We start from the raw sequence: 18967 nt of genomic DNA, 5'->3' as shown, positions 1-18967 counted from the left end.
AGGGACATTGTTACTGTAAGGAGCCAGGATCGGGAACATTATTACAGGGTGGGGGACATTATTACATGGGGGTGAAGGGCAAACATGTATGTCTTTATAGGATCTAGATTGCTATAAGGGTCCATACATCTGACAACATGCATCTGAAGTGAATCCATTACAAAAGTCAATGTTATCAAGAAAGTTTTCAAGTTTCCTGTTTTTGTGGGGGTTGCAGGTTTCATTTTCAGTGTAATGAAGCTGGGAATTTCCCCTTAGAGAAGCAGACAGCTCTCAAAACAGGTTCTATTGCAACAGCAGTTTTACAGCAAGCAAAGGGTCACTAAAGCTGCACTTTATTGGAGAAACCTACAAAACTCTTCTTCATTTGGCTGCTCCTGGACACAACTGCACATGGAATCTCCTCACAATTGCTTCTTGGAGCACTTTTGCAAGGCCAATCAAAATTGAAAAATTATAAGTTTTGGGATCTTGATGGTAAGTGTGATTAATCCATATTTTTCTAGATTTGAGATTCTCCATTTATGTTATGTGTAACACAGTGGGTAGGTGCCACATCTTTAGGGGGTACTTTCATTATGTATGGATTATAGCACAGTGTATAATCTTGATCAAGTAATTCATTTTAATAGAAGGGTACGGCTGATGAAAATTAGGAAAATGCTGATGGATTACACGAAACAAGCAATGTGCAGTACTCCAGATATGGCAAAGTTGATCATTTTTAAGCTATATATTGATACCATTTGGATTGTTCCTTTTCAATGTATACCCTGTCTGCAGTTTGCTATAAAAAAAACAGCCGTGCTGTACGCATCTTCCCCAGATCCACCAGTGGGCATCTACCGCAGCTCTTGGTGACAGGCATTGGATATGGCGTTGAAGTCATCTTGACAGCACGACGGCCAATCAGTGAGCTCGGTGGCTTTAGTGGGGTGCTCCTGTATAGATGGAATACCCCACTCAGAGAGCTCACTGAATGGCTGTTACGCTTTTGATGCGCTGCAGCCAAAACCATACTTCTGGAGCAGGGTCGGAGATTCATAGACTCGGGAAAGGTAAATATATGCTTTTTTTTCTTTATAGCCAAGTGCAACCAGGGGAAAAATTTAATTGAAATTCCTCCCCTCTTTCCAAAAGCCATAACTTTTTTATTTTCCATTACATAGCTATTTGAGTATTTGATTTTTGTGGCACGAGTTGTAGCTTTGCGTGACAACATCCTGAGCCTGCTCCATATTGTGATGGCGGTCACCAGTGGATTTATTATTATTGAAAAAAATTTCACTGACTGCTGTGGAATGAAATTAGAAAATGTCATCGATTTACAAAATAGAAAAAGCATCTCTCATTACCTAAAATAAACTTTTGATTGTATTACTGTATGCTCCTGTATAGAATTATACGCCTGTTATAGCTTAAAAACACCATTTTAATACCTTATTAATGAATTCTGCATTGATATATTAGCCAGTGGTGCAAAGGGCATTTCTCACATTAAACAGACAACCCATAGATGTATAGGGAATCTGTCACCCCCCTGGGAGATATCAGACCTCTACTCTGGCCATACAGGTGATAGAAAAGTAAATCTATAGTTACCTGTATGGCCCATAGCAGAGGTCTGATTGCAGAGAAATCTGGTTTTATAAAGTCTGTTTTCCAGAGTGCACTTTGTTTCCCTCCGGCCCCATTTGGCTGCGCACTGCCAGTGAAGTGGAAGTCAAGGCTGCGGCTCAGTACACAGCCAAATGGAGCCGGAGGGAAACAAAGCGTGCTCCATGGGAGCGGCGCTTTGCGCATGCACGGGAGGGGGAGCAGGGCAGGGCACATCACAGGGCCTGTCACAGGGCCCCGTGACGTGCAGGGGAGGGGAGCAATATGGTAATTTAGCACAGAGGCGGCGATTTAGGGGAATAGTAAGCAGATAGGAGGGGTTTGCTTGGCGTCCCACGGACACCAAGCCTCTGGAAAACAGACTTTATAAGGCTATGCGCCCACGATGCAGAAATGCTCAGGATTTTTTCCTGAGCGTTTCTGCATCTCCCTGGCAGAAAAAAACGCATGCGGATTGTACATGCGGATTGTACATGCGGATTGTACATGCGTTTTCCTGCCAGGGACATGCGGAAATGGAGCGTTATTCATTGACATTTCCGCATGCGGATTGACAAGCGCTTTCCAGGCGATTAGCATCACTTGGAAAGTGCTTGTGACAACTAGGTCACACTATATAAATCCATGTAAACTGCATGGATTTATATAGTGTGACCCGAGAGAGTGGTAAAAATAAAAAAAGAAATGTATACTTACCCTCCGATGGCCTGCGCTGTCTTGGTCCCGGCTGCCGGCAGCAGTGAATTGAAAGACCTGCCGACGTCAGCGTCGCGTTACCCGTCACATGACTCTGACGTCAGCGCAGGTCCTTCAATTCACTGCAAAGTGCCGGGAAGCAAGCAGGAGCGCAGCGCAGGCCGACAGAAGGTAAGTATACATTTATTTTTTATTTTATTCTTTTTTTACAGATTTTTTAATGGTACCTGGGTGTGGATGAGTCTCTCCTCTCATCTACACCCGGGTACCATCCGCACATTAGAATGCTTGGATTACGTATCTACATATACATTGATGCGTAATCCATGCAAGTCAATGGCGGCGAAGACGCAGCACTTCCGCAAAATAATTGGTAGTGCTGCGTTTTTTTCCGCAATGATAATCCGCAGCGGAAATTTCCGCAGCATGTGCACAGCACATGCGGATTATCATTGGGGAACATTGCTGCCCTTCTACCATGCGTTTTTAATGTGTTTCCGCAGCTGCAAAAACACTGTGGAAATGCATTAAAAATGCATCGTGGGCACACAGCCTAAAACCAGATTTCTCTGCAATCAGACTTCTGCTATGAGCCATACAGGTAAGTATAGATTTACTTTTCTATCACCTGTATGCCCATAGTAGAGGTCTGATATCGCCCAGGGGGGTGGCACATTCCCTTTAATTGGAAACTGTATAATGCTTAATTTCTCCTGTAGTGGCGCTGCAGAACCCTTGCTACTGGGTTTTACAACAGATTATAAGAGATCAACTAGCAGGACACCTTGTGATAAGTTTAACCCCAGAGTTCACCAAAAAAGTATTTTTCAGGATGGAAAAAATAATTAATCCAACTCCACAATTGTGCAATCTTCTGTTTTAGGCCACATTCACACATTCAGTATTTGGTTAGTATTTTACATCAGTATTTGTAAGCCAAAACTAGCAGTGGATGATAAATACAGAAGTGGTGATGTGTTTCTATTATACATGGTGGGCCATTTATGTGAATACACCTAAATTAAATGGGAATGGTTGGTGATATCAACTTCCTGTTTGTGTCACATTAGTATATGAGAGGGGGAAACTTTTCCACATGGGTGGTGACCATGGCGGCCATTTTGAAGTTGGCCATTTTGGATCCAACTTTATTTTTTTCAATGGGAAGAGGGTAATGTGACACATCAAACTTATTGAGAATTTCATAAGAAAAACAATGGTGTGCTTGGTTTTAACGTAACTGTATTCTTTCATGAGTTTTTTACAAGTTTATGACCATTTACAAAATGTGTTCAAAGTGCTGCCCATTGTGTTGGATTGTCAATGCAACCCTCTTCTCCCACTCTTGACACACTGATAGCAACACCGCAGAAGAAATGCTAGCACAGGCTTCCAGTATCCGTTGTTTCAGATGCTGCACATCTCGTATCTTCACAGCATAGACAATTGCCTTCAGATGACCCCAAAGATAAAAGTCTAAGGGGGTCAGATCGGGAGAACTTGGTGGCCATTCAACTGGCCCACGACGACCAATCCACTTTCCAGGAAACTGTTCATGTAGGAATGCTCGGACCTGACACCCATAATGTGGTGGTACACCATCTTGTTGGAAAAACACAGGGAACGTGCCATCTTCAGTGCATAAAGAGGGCAACACATCATCATGTAGCAATTTCAGATATCCAGTGGCATTGAGGTTTCCATTGATGAAGAATGGCCCCACTATCTTTGTAGCCCATATACCACACCATACCATGAAGATACGAGATGTGCAGCATCTGAAACAACAGATACTGGAAGCCTGTGCTAGCATTTCTTCTGCGGTGTTGCTATCAGTGTGTCAAGAGTGGGAGAAGAGGGTTGCATTGACAATCCAACACAATGGGCAGCACTTTGAACACATTTATAAGTAGTCATAAACTTCTAAAAATCTCATGAAAGAATAAAGTTACATTAAAACCAAGCACCCAATTGTTTTTCTTATGAAATTCTCAATAAGTTTGATGTGTCACATGACCCTCTTCCCATTGAAAAAAATAAAGTTGAATCCAAAATGGCTGACTTCAAAATGGCCACCATGGTCACCACCCATCTGGAAAAGTTTCTCCCCTCCCATATATTAATGTGCCACAAACAGGAAGTTGATATCACCAAACATTCCCATTTAATTTAGGTGTATCCATATAAATGGCCCACCCTGTACTTTTTCTCTGATTATTCCTCTCCTGATTTTGGCTTACAAATACTGAGGTAAAATACTGAACGTGTGAACGTGGCCTTAGCCAGTATGCAGTGCTGAGGATGAACCATATAAATAGAGAACAATGTCCAAAGATGAACCTGAGCGCCACATACTAAAATGATTCTGTATGGAAAATATTCAACTCTAATCTTGGCCAAGTTAAATGTCTTCTTTAAAAGTCTGTAAGCATTCATTTTTTATTGTTTTTATATTTTTTTTTTACATTCTTCGGAATTTTCTTTGCATTAAAGCTTTTTGAATATTTCACATTACTTCCTCTTTACTTTTCTGCCGTGGAAGCTTTTACACATATCTACCATCCCTTATCTAACTGAAGAGGAACTGAAACAGCAACAATGAACAATTCTACAGTAACATAAAATCTGCTGCGCTGAGTATATGAAGAAATGAAAGAGTACATAAAGAGAAAACCACCCAAAAATTTCAACCAAAAAGCTTTCTGGTTTAGGTCAAATCTAAATAAAAGTTGAGCAGTTTTGTGAGTATTTTGCTTTTATTCTCCATTTGACCCTGGGTTACATGATATCATGTTATATACTGTAGCCATGGCTTGATGATAGGTATGCAGCAGATCTAAAACAATAGCAAAAACTATAGATATAAATAACAATACTGTTAAATAAATACTGAGAATACCAACCAGGCCTCAACTTTTTAAATTAAAGTTACAGTATGTTCACTTTATGTCCAGTTATGTAGACCTTTAAGCTAGATGCAGCTTTTATATCTATTTTAGAATGGTATTTAGTAGAAACGAAGCTTAAAGGGGTTGTTTGTTGAAAATAAGTTATCACCTATCCATTGGATGGGCAGTAATTTATAGATCATTGTGGGTCTGACTGCTGGGATCTGCACTGATCAGGAGAATAGACACTTTTATCTTATCCTTGTTTGAATGAAGCGGAAGTGTACATAACCGATCACCGCTTCGTTCATTTTCTATGGGGCTGCTCAGCGCTGTACTCTGATTTTTCCAGGAGCCCCATAAAGATTAAATGGAACGGTGGTTGGGCATGTGTAGTGTGCAGCAGAGCTGAGTGTGTGTATCTACTGTGTATGCAGCAGTGTTGTGTGCATGTATGCAGCTCAAATTTGTTTGGATACATTATGCACTTTCTGTACAATTGGGTGTCTATATTGTGGATGATTCAGAAAAGCAGGAACAGGAGCTGACTGTTACAGGGTTTATCTAGGACTATTGTTTTATTTTTTTTACTATGGACCTAAAAATAAACAGGCAGGTAGTTGCTAACTGTATGACTGTATATGGCTGCATGATTTCTTATTTTCACAAACAGCTATTATCCTTGGTCATGTCTGAAACTGCAGTTTTACTTAAGCATCTGTTATGTTTTTTTGTGTCATGTGATGAGTGATCTGACTTCTAGTTTCAGAGCAAGTACGGCTAAAAATCAATTGAGGAACAGAAAGCTTAACGTGATATTATAAACTATTCTCTGAGCAGAATAATGAACAGAATAACTAGGGAGTAAACACTTAAATACTTATGATTTTGAAAAAAATTAACTGAATATAAATAACAGACAGCAGACTTGCTAGGTCAAGAAAGACAAAATACTAGACATTAGTTATTGGAGTAATTGGCATTTAGGCATTTAAGGGATTGTCTCCAGTTCTTAAATTGTTTAAATTGCAAAGTGCTTGTAAAGCGAGAGACCTATCAATCACCTCTATCAGTGCTGGGAACAGCCGGCCAGGGGCGGAGCTGGACTAGTCACATCTTCAGTTATGGTCCCTGGACAGATCTTCTAACTATATTTATTATCGCATAATATACTTGGCTGCACCATTGCGGCAACATGAATCAGGTGACAGAGTGGAGAGCGGAGTGGGAAATTAGTTTTTTTGTTTGTCATTATCTATTTGCCAATACTGTATATTGACATCAGGAATGATCTATAGTCTTTTTAACCTTTTGATGTCATCACATAATTATGAAAATTGCAACAATCATGTAACATGTTTGCTATGATATGGCAAAAGTTGCTACAAAACCACCACATGGTTTGGCAATTTAACAATATTTTGCAATTGGTGAAGACCATTGTTGGTGGTGAACCCAGGGCACATGCCCCTGGGTGCGCACTTTACAATGAGGCCTTGAATGTACCTCTCATTTGGAAGTTTTAGGTATGGTAATACATTATATTATCATTGATAGAAATGATGGAGAGGAAAATGCAGAAAGACATTTTAAGAATATTTTTGATTACATTAACCCCTTTCTGACATGATACGTACTAATACGTATCTGCGCCATGGGCCTTATGGACCAGATACGTATTAGTATGCATCGGCGATTCCGCCCGCACACAGGCTGTGCGGACGGAATCGCAGCCGGGTGTCAGCTGATTGTCGCAGCTGACACCCGGTACTATGTGCTAGGAGCCGTCCCGTACCGCTCCCAGCACATTAACCCCTGAAATGCTGCAATCAAAGTCGATCGCAGCAATCCGGTGGCAAAAGGAGGTAAGCGCTGTCAGTGGCGTCCCTCGCTGTCTGTGGCCGGGTCCCGTGGTTGTCATGTGACCCGGATGTCGTCATGACGACATCCGGGTCACCAGACTGCAGGAAGATACTTTGATCATGCGCAGAGCACAATCACAGTATCTTCTGCTTGGGCAGCGCTGACAGCCTGTATAGCACAGGGATGGTGCTGCATTCCTGTGCTATACAGGCGATTAGCCTGCAAAAAGTGAAAGTCCCATAGTGGGACAACATGTAAAAGTTAAAAAAGAATCAGAAAGTGGAAAAAATTAAAAAAATTGTAAAAATATTTAAAAAAAATAAAAAAAATAATCCCCAAAAAATAAAAATATATTGTACCCATCAATAAATATTATTATGAAAAAAACAAAAACAATAAAAGTACACATATTTGGTATTTCCGCGTCCGGAACGACCTGACCTATAAAACTGTCCCACTAGTTGACCCCTTTAGTGAACACGGTAAAAAAAATAAATAAAAAACAAAGCTTTATCATCATACCGCCAAACAAAAAATAAAACGCGATCAAAAAGACAAATGTAAATACAAATTGTACCGCTGAAAGCGTCATCTTGTCCTGCAAAAAACAAGCTGCCATACAGCTCCATCAGCCGAAAAATAAAAAAGTTATAGCTCTCCGAATATAACGATGCAAAAAATATTCTTTTTTCTATAAGATAGTTTTTATTGTGTAGATGCGCCAAAACGTAAAAAAAATATAAATGTGGTACTGCTGTAAACTTACTGACCCCAAGAATAATGCTACCACATGTGGAACGGCATAAAAAAAAAAATAAACTATTCCTGAATTGTTGGTTTTTATTTATTCTGCCTCCCAAAAATCGTAATTAATAGCCATTAAAAAATGTCACGTGCCTGAAAATGGTACCAATAAAAACGTCAACTTGTCCCGCAAAAAACAAGCCACCACATGACTCTGTCGGCCAAAATATGGAAAATTTATAGCTCTCAAAATATGGCGATGCAAAAACTAGTCTTTGCAAAAAAAAAAAATGATCTTTTAGTGTGTGACAGCTGTCAATAATGCAAACCCGCTAGAAATCTGGTATTGCTGTAATCATACCAAGCCGAAGATTAAAGTCGTCTAATCACTTATACGGCATGAGGAAAGGCGTAAAAAATAAACTCTAGGGTTAGGGTTGTGCTAGGGTTAGGGTTGTGCTAGGGCTAGGGTTGTGCTAGGGTTAGGGTTGTGCTAGGGTTAGGGTTGTGCTGGGGTTAGGGTTGTGCTAGGGCTAGGGTTGTGCTAGGGTTAGGGTTGTGCTAGGGTTAGGGTTGTGCAAAGGTTGTGCTAGGGTTAGAGTTGGGCTAGGGTTGTGCTAGGGTTAGGGTTGGGTTAGGGTTGTGCTAGGGTTAGGGTTGTGCTAGGGTTAGGGTTGTGTTGGGGTTGGCATCTTTTCAAAAGTAAAGAAAAAAAATGACGATATGGCAACTAGTGTTGAGCGCAAGTGCTCGCTACTTGGGTATGCACTGAGTATCGCAGGTGCTCGAGTGACATGCTCGAGTCTCCGCCCCATCTATTTCGCGGCCAAAAAACCTGGTTGGGATTACCTGCCATGTACAAGCGATCCCCACATGTTTATTTTTGGGTGTCTAACAACCGTGAAACATGCGATGCGGAGATTCAAGCATGTCACTCGAGCACCCAAGATACACGGTGCATACCTGAGTACCCGATGCAAACTCAAGTAGCGAGCACTTGCGCTCTAGACTAATGACAACTTATTCAATATGATGACCTAATGTTATCAATTTCTGTGTCATACCTCTGGGTTCAAAATGTTCACTATACCCCTTAACAAAATCCTTGAGGGGTCTAGTTTCCAAAATCGGGTCAGTTGTTGGGGGTTTACACTATTTTGGCGCATCAGGGGCACTCCAAAAGCGACATGACGTCCGCTCTCAATTCCAGCCAATTTTGCGTTCAAAAAGTCACACAGTGCTCCTTCCCTTTTGAACCCTACTGTGCGCCCAAACAGTGTATTTTCCCCACATTTGGGGTATCGGTGTACTCCGGAGAACTTGCACAAAAGTTTTTGGGGTCCATTTTCTCCTATTACCGTTGTGAAAATAAAAATTTGGGACTAAGATATAATTTTTGTGGAAAAAGTTTGATTTTTTTATTTTCACTGCTCCATGGTACAAACTTCTGTGAAGCACCTGGTGGTTCAGGGTGCTCCTCACACATCTAGATAAGTTCCTCAGGGAACTTATCTAGATGTGTAATGAGCACCTTGAACCCCCAGGTGCTTCACAGAAGTTTATAACATGGAGCCGTGAAAATAAAATTTTCACATTTTTCCCACAAAAAATGTTTTTCAGCCCCCAATTTTGTATTTTCATAAGGGTAACAGGAGAAATTGTGCCGTACCATTTGTTGTGCAATTTCTCCTGAGTAAGTCGATACCCCATATGTGAGAGAAAACCACTGTTTGGGCGCACGGCAGGGTTCGGAAGGGAAGGTGCGCCATTTGACTTTTTGAATGTAAAATTTGCTTGAATAATTAGCGGACGCCATGTTGCGTTTGGAGAGCCCCTGATGTGCCTAAACAGTGGAAACCCCCCACAAGTGACACCATTTTGGAAACTAGACCCCTCAGGGGTTCAAGGTGCTCATCACACATCTAGATAAGTTCCCTGAGGGATCTAGTTTCCAAAATAGTTTCACTTGTGGGGGGTTTCCACTGTTTAGGCACATCAGGGGCACTCCAAACGCAACATGGTATCCGCTAATTATTCAAGCAAATTTTACATTTAAAAAGTCAAATGGCGCTCCTTCCCTTCCAAACCCTGCTTTGCGCCCAAACAGTGGTTTGCCCCAACATAGGGGTATTGGCATGCTCAGGAGAAGTTGCACAACAAATTTTGGGGTCCATTTTTTCCCATTGCAAAAATAAAAAAATCGGGGTCTAAAGTAGCATTTTTGTGAAAAAAGTTAAATGTTCATTTTTTTTCTTCCACTTTCCAAAAATTCCTGTGAAGCACGTGAAGGGTTAATAAACTTCTTGAATGTGGTTTTGAGCACTTTGAGGGGTGCAGTTTTTAGAATGGTGTCACTTTTGGGTATTTTCTGTCATAAAGGCCCCTCAAAGTCACTTCAAATGTGATGTGGTCCCAAAGAAAATGGTTTTGTAAATTTTGTTGGAAAAATGAGAAATCGTTGGTCAACTTTTAACCCTTATAACTTCCTAACCCAAAATAATGTTGGTTCCAAAACTGTGCTGATGTAAAGTACACGTGGGAAATGTTATTTATTAACTATTTTGTGTAACATATCTCTCTGATTTAAGGGCATAAAAATTCAAAGCTTGAAAATTGCCAAATTTTCTAAATTTTCGCCAAATTTCAGATTTTTCCACATATAAACGCAAGTGATATTGAAGAAATGTTACCACTATCATTAAGTACAATATGTCACGAAAAAACATTCTCAGAATCAGCGGGATCCGTTGAAGCGTTCCAGAGGTATTACCTCATAAAGTGACAGTGGTCAGAATTGTAAAAATTGGCCTGGGCATTAACGTGCAAACCACCCTCGGGGGTAAAGGGGTTAATTGTACAATTGTTAATAGACCAGTAGGAACCATTTCTCAAAACACAAAACAGTATTTGGTTGAAAGTTGTTTTCCTTCTTTTTAGGTAATATAAGATGGAAGATGCTTTTTTAGAACTGTACCAAGAATTCAAAAAGTTGCAGATTATATGCTCCAAACAGGCTGAACTTCTCCAAAAGTTGCTATTAACAAAGGGTGAGACTAAAGGTAAGACAAATATCCTCAAGAGATGCAGTGTTGTTTTTATTGGAGGAGGTGGTTGTACTTCCTGTAAACTGTAATATGTTATGACATACACATTTCCCTATCTTTTTCACTCCCATTCATTGCATTTGCCTTTTAGCACACAGCATCAGTGCTGTCTTTATGGACAGGAAGAAAGTGTATTTCTAATATAGCTGACCAAGTGAAGTTCTAAAAAGTATATTAAAAAAATAGCTTTTAAATAAATACATTTTTTAAATAAAATATCTGACACATTATTTTTTTTCTGCAGACCCCAATATTTTGTGGTAAATACTTTTATGTTAAAAAATAAATAAATAAGAAAGCATTCTTGGAATTATGACTGAAACCAAATGCTGCTGGGGAGAATAAAGTTAATTTTCTCCCCACTGCATTCGGCAGTGTGCAGGCGCCGGGCAGCATAATAACACTATTAATTGCATATCTGCAGGTTAATAGCATTATTTCTGGTGACAGGTTCCCTTTAATCATGAGTTTTATACTTAATTTGATCAAAAAAATAATTCACTTTTCCCCAACGTTTTCACAACAATGTTTTATGACATACCAGTCTTACATGTCACAGGGGTTATTCCCATGAGGAAGTCTCCCACTGACAAAACAGCCACTATGTTTCAGTAGTAGTACCTGAGTCTCAGTCTAACTACATAGTCACAGTTTTAACTACTGCAACAGATCATGCAATACTACTGCAGCTCTAGACCATCCCCTTACCGTAAATGGCACTGTGCTGCAATGAGCTATTATACTAGACACAGAGATTACTAAAATATGCAACTTTTCCTTATAAACAATGTGGATGTTTCACTATTTGGAGCACTGTGGTTATTCAGCTAGCTGATCAGTGGGTTTGGTAGGAGTGGCACTCCGCTGATCTGAAATAGATGACTTGTCCTAAGGATAGCCTACCAATGTTGAAGTCAATAGCAAATACAAACTGCAGTACTGTGTAAATGATTTAGACGGGTGTGGAAAAATGCTGCAAAGTAGGAATGCTTTAAAAAATAGAAGTGTTAATTGTTTATTTTTATCAGGTAACAAAATGCATAGTGAGTCAGCAAAAGAGAAAATTAAATCAAATCAATATTTGGTATGTCCAACATAGGCCTTCAAAACAGCATCAAAGCATCAATCTTTCTAGGTACACTTGCACACAGTTTTGGATGAAACTTTGCAGGTAGGTTGTTCCAAATATCTTTGAGAACTATCCACAGATCTTCTGTGGATGTAGACTTACACAAATCCTTCTGTCTCTTCGCATAATCCCACACAGATTCAATGATATTGAGATCAGGGCTCTGTGGGGGCCATGTCATTATTTTTAAGACTCCTTGTTCTTATTTTACACTGAAGATAGTTCTTAATGCCATTGGAATCATTGTCCTGCTGAAGAATAAATTGTGAGCCAGACATCTTCCTGATGGTATTACATGATAGATACGTATCTGTCTGTATTTCTCAGCATTGAGGACACCGTTAATACTGACCAAATTCCCAACTCCATTTGCTGATATGCAGCCCCAAATTTGCAAAGAAACTCAACCATGTCTCACTGCTGCCTGCAGACACTCATTATTGTACCTGTGCCTTCTGTTACAGCCAAATATTTCCAATTTTTACTCCAGAGCACCTGCTGCCATTTTTCTGCACCCTTATGCGTTCGTGCATGGTTGAATCACTTGGCCTTGTTTCCATGTCGCAGGTATCATTTTTAGCAAAAGTACTTCCATGAAGACTACTTCTTGCCAGTCTTCTCAAAACAACAGATAAGTGTAGCTTGGTCACACTAATTGCTGCCAGTTCAGAGCTGATAGCAATGCCAGACATCTTCTGAGTTTTAAGGGAAGTAAGCATGATGTATCTTTATTCTGCACTCTTCTTGGTCAACCACTGCATATAAGGTCCTTAATGTTGCTCATTTCTTGGTGTCCTCAATTCTGAGAAATATAAGCAGATATTTATCAATCATGCAATGCCATCAGTGAGGTACCCTACTTGCTCTAAATTTATTCTATAGCATAACAATTACGCAAAACATATAGCTAATGCCATTAAAAACTATTTTTAGTGTAAAGAACAATGAGTCTTGAAAGTAATGATATGGCCCAAACAAAGCCCAAATCTCAACATCATCATATCTATGACTAAGGGCCTTGCATGGGCATGAAACGCGTAGGCCAAGTGTTTCTTTACATTTTTTTGTCTTTGAAATTTTGGAGTGACCAAATAAATATGTTTTTATAAAATAAACCACTTTTTTTCAATTGCGGATGCTGAAATTATTCACTTTACCTTATTCACATCCTGGGAACCGGTCCACACCCTTTTCCATTCACTGCAACAAGCTACTATTGTTAACTGGAAGTGGTGAGCTGATGAATTTTGTTTTTCTATAATAGTCCCTATACCCTATTCTGTCGACACCCCGTGCCAACTCTGCCTCATATGTCCCAATAGGTCAGTGATCTTTTTTTCGGGGAATTAGCACTACATAGTATTATGTAATGTTTGGTGCTTGCACTATGTACTGCCTTAACAACCTATACCAAGGGCAACATCATGTTTCATATTGCAGAAATGCCAGTTTCAAAACCAATCCAGTGCACCGACACAGGGGATGACGCTTGCTCTGAAAGTCCGTTCTTCAGGTTGAAAGTTAAAGAAGACCAATGTGTCGAAGTCTCCAAGAGTAATGCCAACGGTGTGCTTGTGCCTATAGATCCAAAAGAACGTTCCGGTCTACTGTTGGACTTAGATATACGGTTTCCACCGTGTGAGGACCAATACAATTTCCTGGCCAGTGCGACTGATAAAGAAGAGGCAACTGTTAGTATACCATGTCCAGATATCACGTTGGATAAAAAAGGAGTAAATTCTAACTATGCTTTATTTATCCAAAATTACACTCCAAAATTTTTGGCTATGGACAATGTGGGAGGTAAAATAGCCCCTGCAAAATTATATCTTGACTTTTTGACTAGAGATCATAATTTTAGCTTATTAAACATGTACGAAGAAGATATAAGCTTCCTGCATTCAAAGGACACATCGCTTGAAGCATTTTTGGAACAACATAAGAATTCTAATGGAGTGCGAGGACCAGCCCAGGTATGGAAATAATTTTCTACTACGTACCATAAAGTGATATGTTTTTCTCTGCTCTTAAAATATACTTTTCAGATATCCTGAGAATTTTTATTTTAATAAATACTTGAATACCATAATACCCCATGTAATAGCCATGCATCTTTTCTCTATGTTGTGTCAATCTTCTGCTATTTCTTCTGGAAATGTGTAAGTACACTTAAAAATGTGGGATATCATTACCCTTAGGGCAAGTGCAGAAAGCCCTATTTTCTGTCCGAGGACGATCCGACAAAACATCAGATTGCACTCGGACTAATGTTATTCTATGAGTCTCCTATACTGTTATTGCGTATGCATTGACTGCAAGGGCTGCCAAAAATTTGGACACACCCCAATATCCCTTTGAAGAGACATAGAGGAGGGCCTCTGTAAAAAAAATGTTTCCATTATAAAAGAGTGGGTCTCCTACACTGTTATCGTGTGTGCAGTGACTGCAAAGGCTGCCAAAAGTGCGTGAGCTGAAAAACATTTAACCCTGGGGGTATACATAAACATACTGTATAACATACGCAATGTTAGAGGTAGGCCTCTAAAAAAATTTCCTACGGGCATCATAAACACCCTTAAAAAAATTATGTGGGTGTTGTATCACGGTCACCTTGGTGATATGGTGGTAGAGGATGAGGAGAAGGAGAACAACAGAAAATAGACAAAATCAGGAAGTGTATACCCATGTCTGGGTGTGAAGAGGTGCATGGGAATAGAACCCCCCCCACACACACACACAAAAAAGCCACTGGATTTGACTTTATGTTCCGCTGCTATCATCTGGTGGTGTTGAGAAGTCTGGCACAATTCAGCCTTTGTTCATTTTTATAAGAGTCAGCCTGTCAGCATTTTCCGTTGACAGGTGTATACGCCTATCAGTTATAATGCCCCCAGCGGCACTAAAAACCCGCTCTGACAAAACACTAGCGGTAGGGCAGGCCAGGACCTCCAAGGCGTGGAGAGCCAGTTCATGCCACGTGTCCAGCTTGGATTCTCAATAGTTATAAGGCACAGAGGAATCACAGAGGGTGTTAGTATGGTCGGCAAGGTGGCAAGGTACTCCTTCAGCATCTTCCAAAACTTTTCCCTCCTTGTCAGAGTACCCCGCACATCAAGGCCTGGGCGCTGGGAGAGTCTGAGAAAACTGTCCCACACCTTTGACAGTGTTCCCCTGTCTCTGCTGCATCCTATTTGTGTCTCCCTCACCTGTACTCCTTGGTTGTCCAAGAAACTGTGACCTCTGCCACCAACTTTTTCAGATGGGAATTTTTTTAATAATTCCTCTTCTGGTACTGATACATTTTACTAGACCTCTCCGCCATGGGAAGGAGAGATAGAAAGTTCTCCTTGCAGTGTGGGTCTAGAAGTGTGACCAACCAGTAATTACTGTCGGCCAAAATGTGTGGAACGCGAGGGTCACGGGAAAGGCAGAGGAAAGTCAGCATGTGTTCCAGACTCGCAATAGCCAAGTCTTCCCTGTCCTGACCAAGAGGACAACTGTCTATGCTCTCCTCCTCATCCTCTTCCCCCTCATTCTCCCTCTCCTCAGGCCATGCTGAAGAGACGGTATGACAGTTGTGTGAGTAGTACCGTTTGTTTCACAGGAAAACAGCTCCCGTTTCTCCTCCTCCTCGTCTTCCTCCTCCTCATTATCACCGAGTCCGCGTTGAGATGAGACGAGGTTGGGCTGTGTGGCATCACCCTGTATGGTTCCTTGCTCCATCTCATCGTGCTGTGCCTGCAATGCCTCCTCTTTAATTGTGAGCAGCGAGTGTTTCAGTAGACAGAGAAGCAAGATGGTGATGTTAATGATGGCGTCCTCACCACTCACCATCTTGGTGGAGTCCTCAAAGTTTTGGAGGATGGCATAGATGTCTGACATCCATGCCCACTCATCAGCTCTTATGTGCGGAGGTTGACTTGAATAACGATGGGCATGTTGAAGCTGGTACTCAACAACTGCCCTCTACTGCTCACAAATCCGTCCCAACATATGCAAAGTTGAGTTCCAATGTGTGGTGACATCACACACCTGTCAGTGAGCTGGAAGCTGCAAACACTGCTAAAGCACGACAAGGACGGCGGAAGCTGTAGGTGACTTTCAAAAATGGGCAAACACGCGGCGTACTTTGACAAGTTGCTCAGGCAGATCCAGGTAGGTTTTGAAAAACCACTGATGCTAGAACCCTCCTGTTTGTTTTTTTTCCATCTTGTGTTTTGCGGTCACGTGACCACCTGCCTTTATATTTCAGCTCCGCCCTTTTTGCTGTACTTTTTTGTCAGTTTGTCTTTTTGTATTCTGCAACAACTTCTCTGTTTAGGATGTGTCCCTTTTTTGTTCCAGTCCTTAGTTCTTTTAGGGACCCCTCCCCTTTTGCTATAGGTCTTCGTTCAGACTAGCCAAGGACTAAGGCGGGTCTGTTCGCTAGGAACAGGCTGCCCGCTACATCGTAGGATTCAGCTTAGTCTTACTTTAGGGACAGTTTTCCCCTTTCGTTCCTTAGAACTTGTTGCAGATCATAACAGTAAGTCCAGCCCAAAAAACTAAAAGGAAAGAAATTCGGGGATCAGTATGGTCTCCGTCCAGGATTTCAACGCTTGCAGGGATTGTCTCTGGAGGTGGCCGAGCTCCAGCAACACGTGAGTAGCTGTTCTGGAGCGCATTTTGTGGAACCCAAGGTAGGACTGCTTGATGTTTTTTATGGTAAACAGCAAGATTTTTTTTCCTTTAAAAATGCTTGTTTGTTATATTTTTGTTTGAGACCAAGGTCCTCTGGGAAAGAATCACAGCGCGTTGGTTTTATTATGTCACTTTTGCGAAAAGAACCACAGGGGTGGGCCTTTTCTCTCCAACCTAATGATCCATGTTTAAGGTCTGTAGAAGATTTTTTTTCTGCTATGGGTCTATTATATGATGATCCTGATCGAATCTCATCTGCTGAGGCAGAACTCAGGCGTTTGAATCAGGGGTCAGGTGATGTTGAAAATTATTGCACACACTTTAGAAGATGGGCTTCAGAAGTCAAATGGAATGATCCTGCTCAGAAATGTCTATTTCTTGCTGGTCTGAGTGAAAGGGTTAAGGATTTGCTTATTGCATTCCCCTGAGACTCTGCAGGATGCCATGCAATTAGCTGTTTGTGTGGATAGGAGACTGAGATTTAGGCAGAATGAGGTAAAGATTCCTGTAATGCCAGGTCCTTGTCCCCAGAAAATCTGCTCTGACGGCGGAGAACCGATTGAGGTTCCCTGTCAGGAAAGAGACCAGAGGTTCGCCTAGGGATTGTGTCTTTATTGTGGTAAAGCTGACCATTTGATTAAGTATTGTGAGCTTTGTTTAAGTAAAGAAAAAAAAAGGTCAGTTACGCCTGTATAGCTTGTTTACGCTCTGCAGGAGTATTTCTTTCTGGGAGTACTACTTTGCAGGAAAATTTGATTGAATTTCAGGTATTTGTGGATTGTGGTTCAACACTTAATGTCATCGATAAAGGGTTTTTGGAAAAACTTAAATTGAGATCCAAACCTTTGTCATCACCTATTTCTGTGATTGCAATTGATAACACTCCCTTGAAATGTATTACTCACAAGGTTGCTGCATTTCCCCTCACTATCAATGGAGTTCACCAAGAAATTTTGGACTTGGTTGTATTAGATAATTTACCCTCTCCGGTTGTTCTAGGTTTGCCTTGGTTAAAACTGCACAATCCTTTACTGGACTGGTCTACTAATGTGATTATGTCTTGGAGTCCGAAGTGCTATGATAAATGTCATAATGGTCGCATTGCGTCTGTGGAAAAAGGGGAATTACCGGTACCTATTCAAGATTTTTGGAGGGTTTTTTCAGAGGAGTCGTCGCAAGTTTTACCTCCTCATAGGGATTATGATTGCGCCATTGAGTTTGTTCCGGGAGCTACTCTTCCCAAGAGTCGCTTGTTTAATCTGACTATCCCTGAAAGAAAAGCCTTGCAGGAGTACATAGAGACTAGCCTGGCTGCTGGTCACATTAGACCTTCTAAGTCGCCTGTGGCAATTGTATTTTTCTTTGTTAAAAAAAAGGACAGGGGTTTACATCCATGTCTGGATTTTCGTGAAATTAATAAGATTACCGTACGCAATTCCTACCCATTGCCGTTAATTCCTGACTTGTTTAACCAGTTGGTGGCGGCCAAGTGGTTCTCTAAAATTGATCTCCGGGGGGCATACAATTTGTTACGAGTGAAGGAGGGTGATAAATGGAAAACTGTTTTTAACACTCCGGTAGGTCATTTTGAGAATCTGGTGATGCCTTTTGGTCTTACCAATGCACCTGCATTTTTTCAGAACCTTATTAATGACATCCTGGGACCTTTGATTGGCAAGAATGTGGTTGTGTATTTGGATGACATTTTGATTTATTCATCAGATCTAGAGTCCCACTGGCAGAGTGTGCATGAAGTTTTGCAGTTGTTGAGTGATAATTCACTCTTTGCTAAGCTGGAGAAATGTGAGTTCGCTGTGCAGAAAATTAGTTTTTTGGGCTACATTGTCTCCAGTGAGGGCTTTGAGATGGACCTGGTGAAGGTTCAGGCTGTGCAGGAATGGCCTAGGCCTATTGGTTTGAAATCTATACAGAGATTTTTGAGTTTTGCCAATTATTACAGGAAATTCATTAAGAATTTTTTTGTAATTGTTAAGCCTCTAACCGATCTCACCAGGAGAGGTGCGAATAAGGTCCAGTGGACTACTGAGGCCATTGAAGCGTTTAAGTATCTCAAAGAGAGGTTCAGTTCTGCCCCTATCCTTATGCAGCCTGATGAGACCAAGCCTTTTTTGGTCGAGGTCAATGCTTCATCGGTGGGGATCGGAGCAGTTTTGTCTCAGGAGAACAGGAATGGAGTACATCCTTGTGCCTTCTTTTCGAAAGAATTTTCGTAAACCGAACTTAAT

General features: G+C 41.0%; 1 protein-coding gene across 2 annotated transcripts in view; it reads left to right on the top strand.

Moving 5' to 3' along the window:
* Positions 1 to 257: 257 nt before the first annotated feature.
* The window catches only part of LOC141250735 (TRAF family member-associated NF-kappa-B activator-like), a 30565-nt gene continuing 11855 nt past the window's right edge, over positions 258 to 18967 (top strand). The window contains exons 1-4 of one of the 2 annotated variants that reach the window (XM_073670076.1): positions 258 to 477; positions 4856 to 5054; positions 10746 to 10867; positions 13482 to 14014. In XM_073670076.1, the coding sequence (XP_073526177.1) occupies positions 10756 to 10867; positions 13482 to 14014 (645 nt within the window). In that variant the 5' untranslated portion in view covers positions 258 to 477; positions 4856 to 5054; positions 10746 to 10755. The remainder of the gene's footprint in view (positions 478 to 4855; positions 5055 to 10745; positions 10868 to 13481; positions 14015 to 18967) is intronic. The other variant, XM_073670071.1, reaches the window with a different exon arrangement.

The sequence above is a fragment of the Phyllobates terribilis genome, unplaced genomic scaffold (genome assembly GCF_046119375.1).
Source record: "Phyllobates terribilis strain yellow unplaced genomic scaffold, ASM4611937v1 Scaffold_2__4_contigs__length_985480577, whole genome shotgun sequence".
Taxonomy (NCBI): Eukaryota; Metazoa; Chordata; class Amphibia; order Anura; family Dendrobatidae; genus Phyllobates; species Phyllobates terribilis.
Note: the sequence above shows the minus strand (reverse complement) of the source record. Positions and strands in the feature narration are given on the sequence as shown.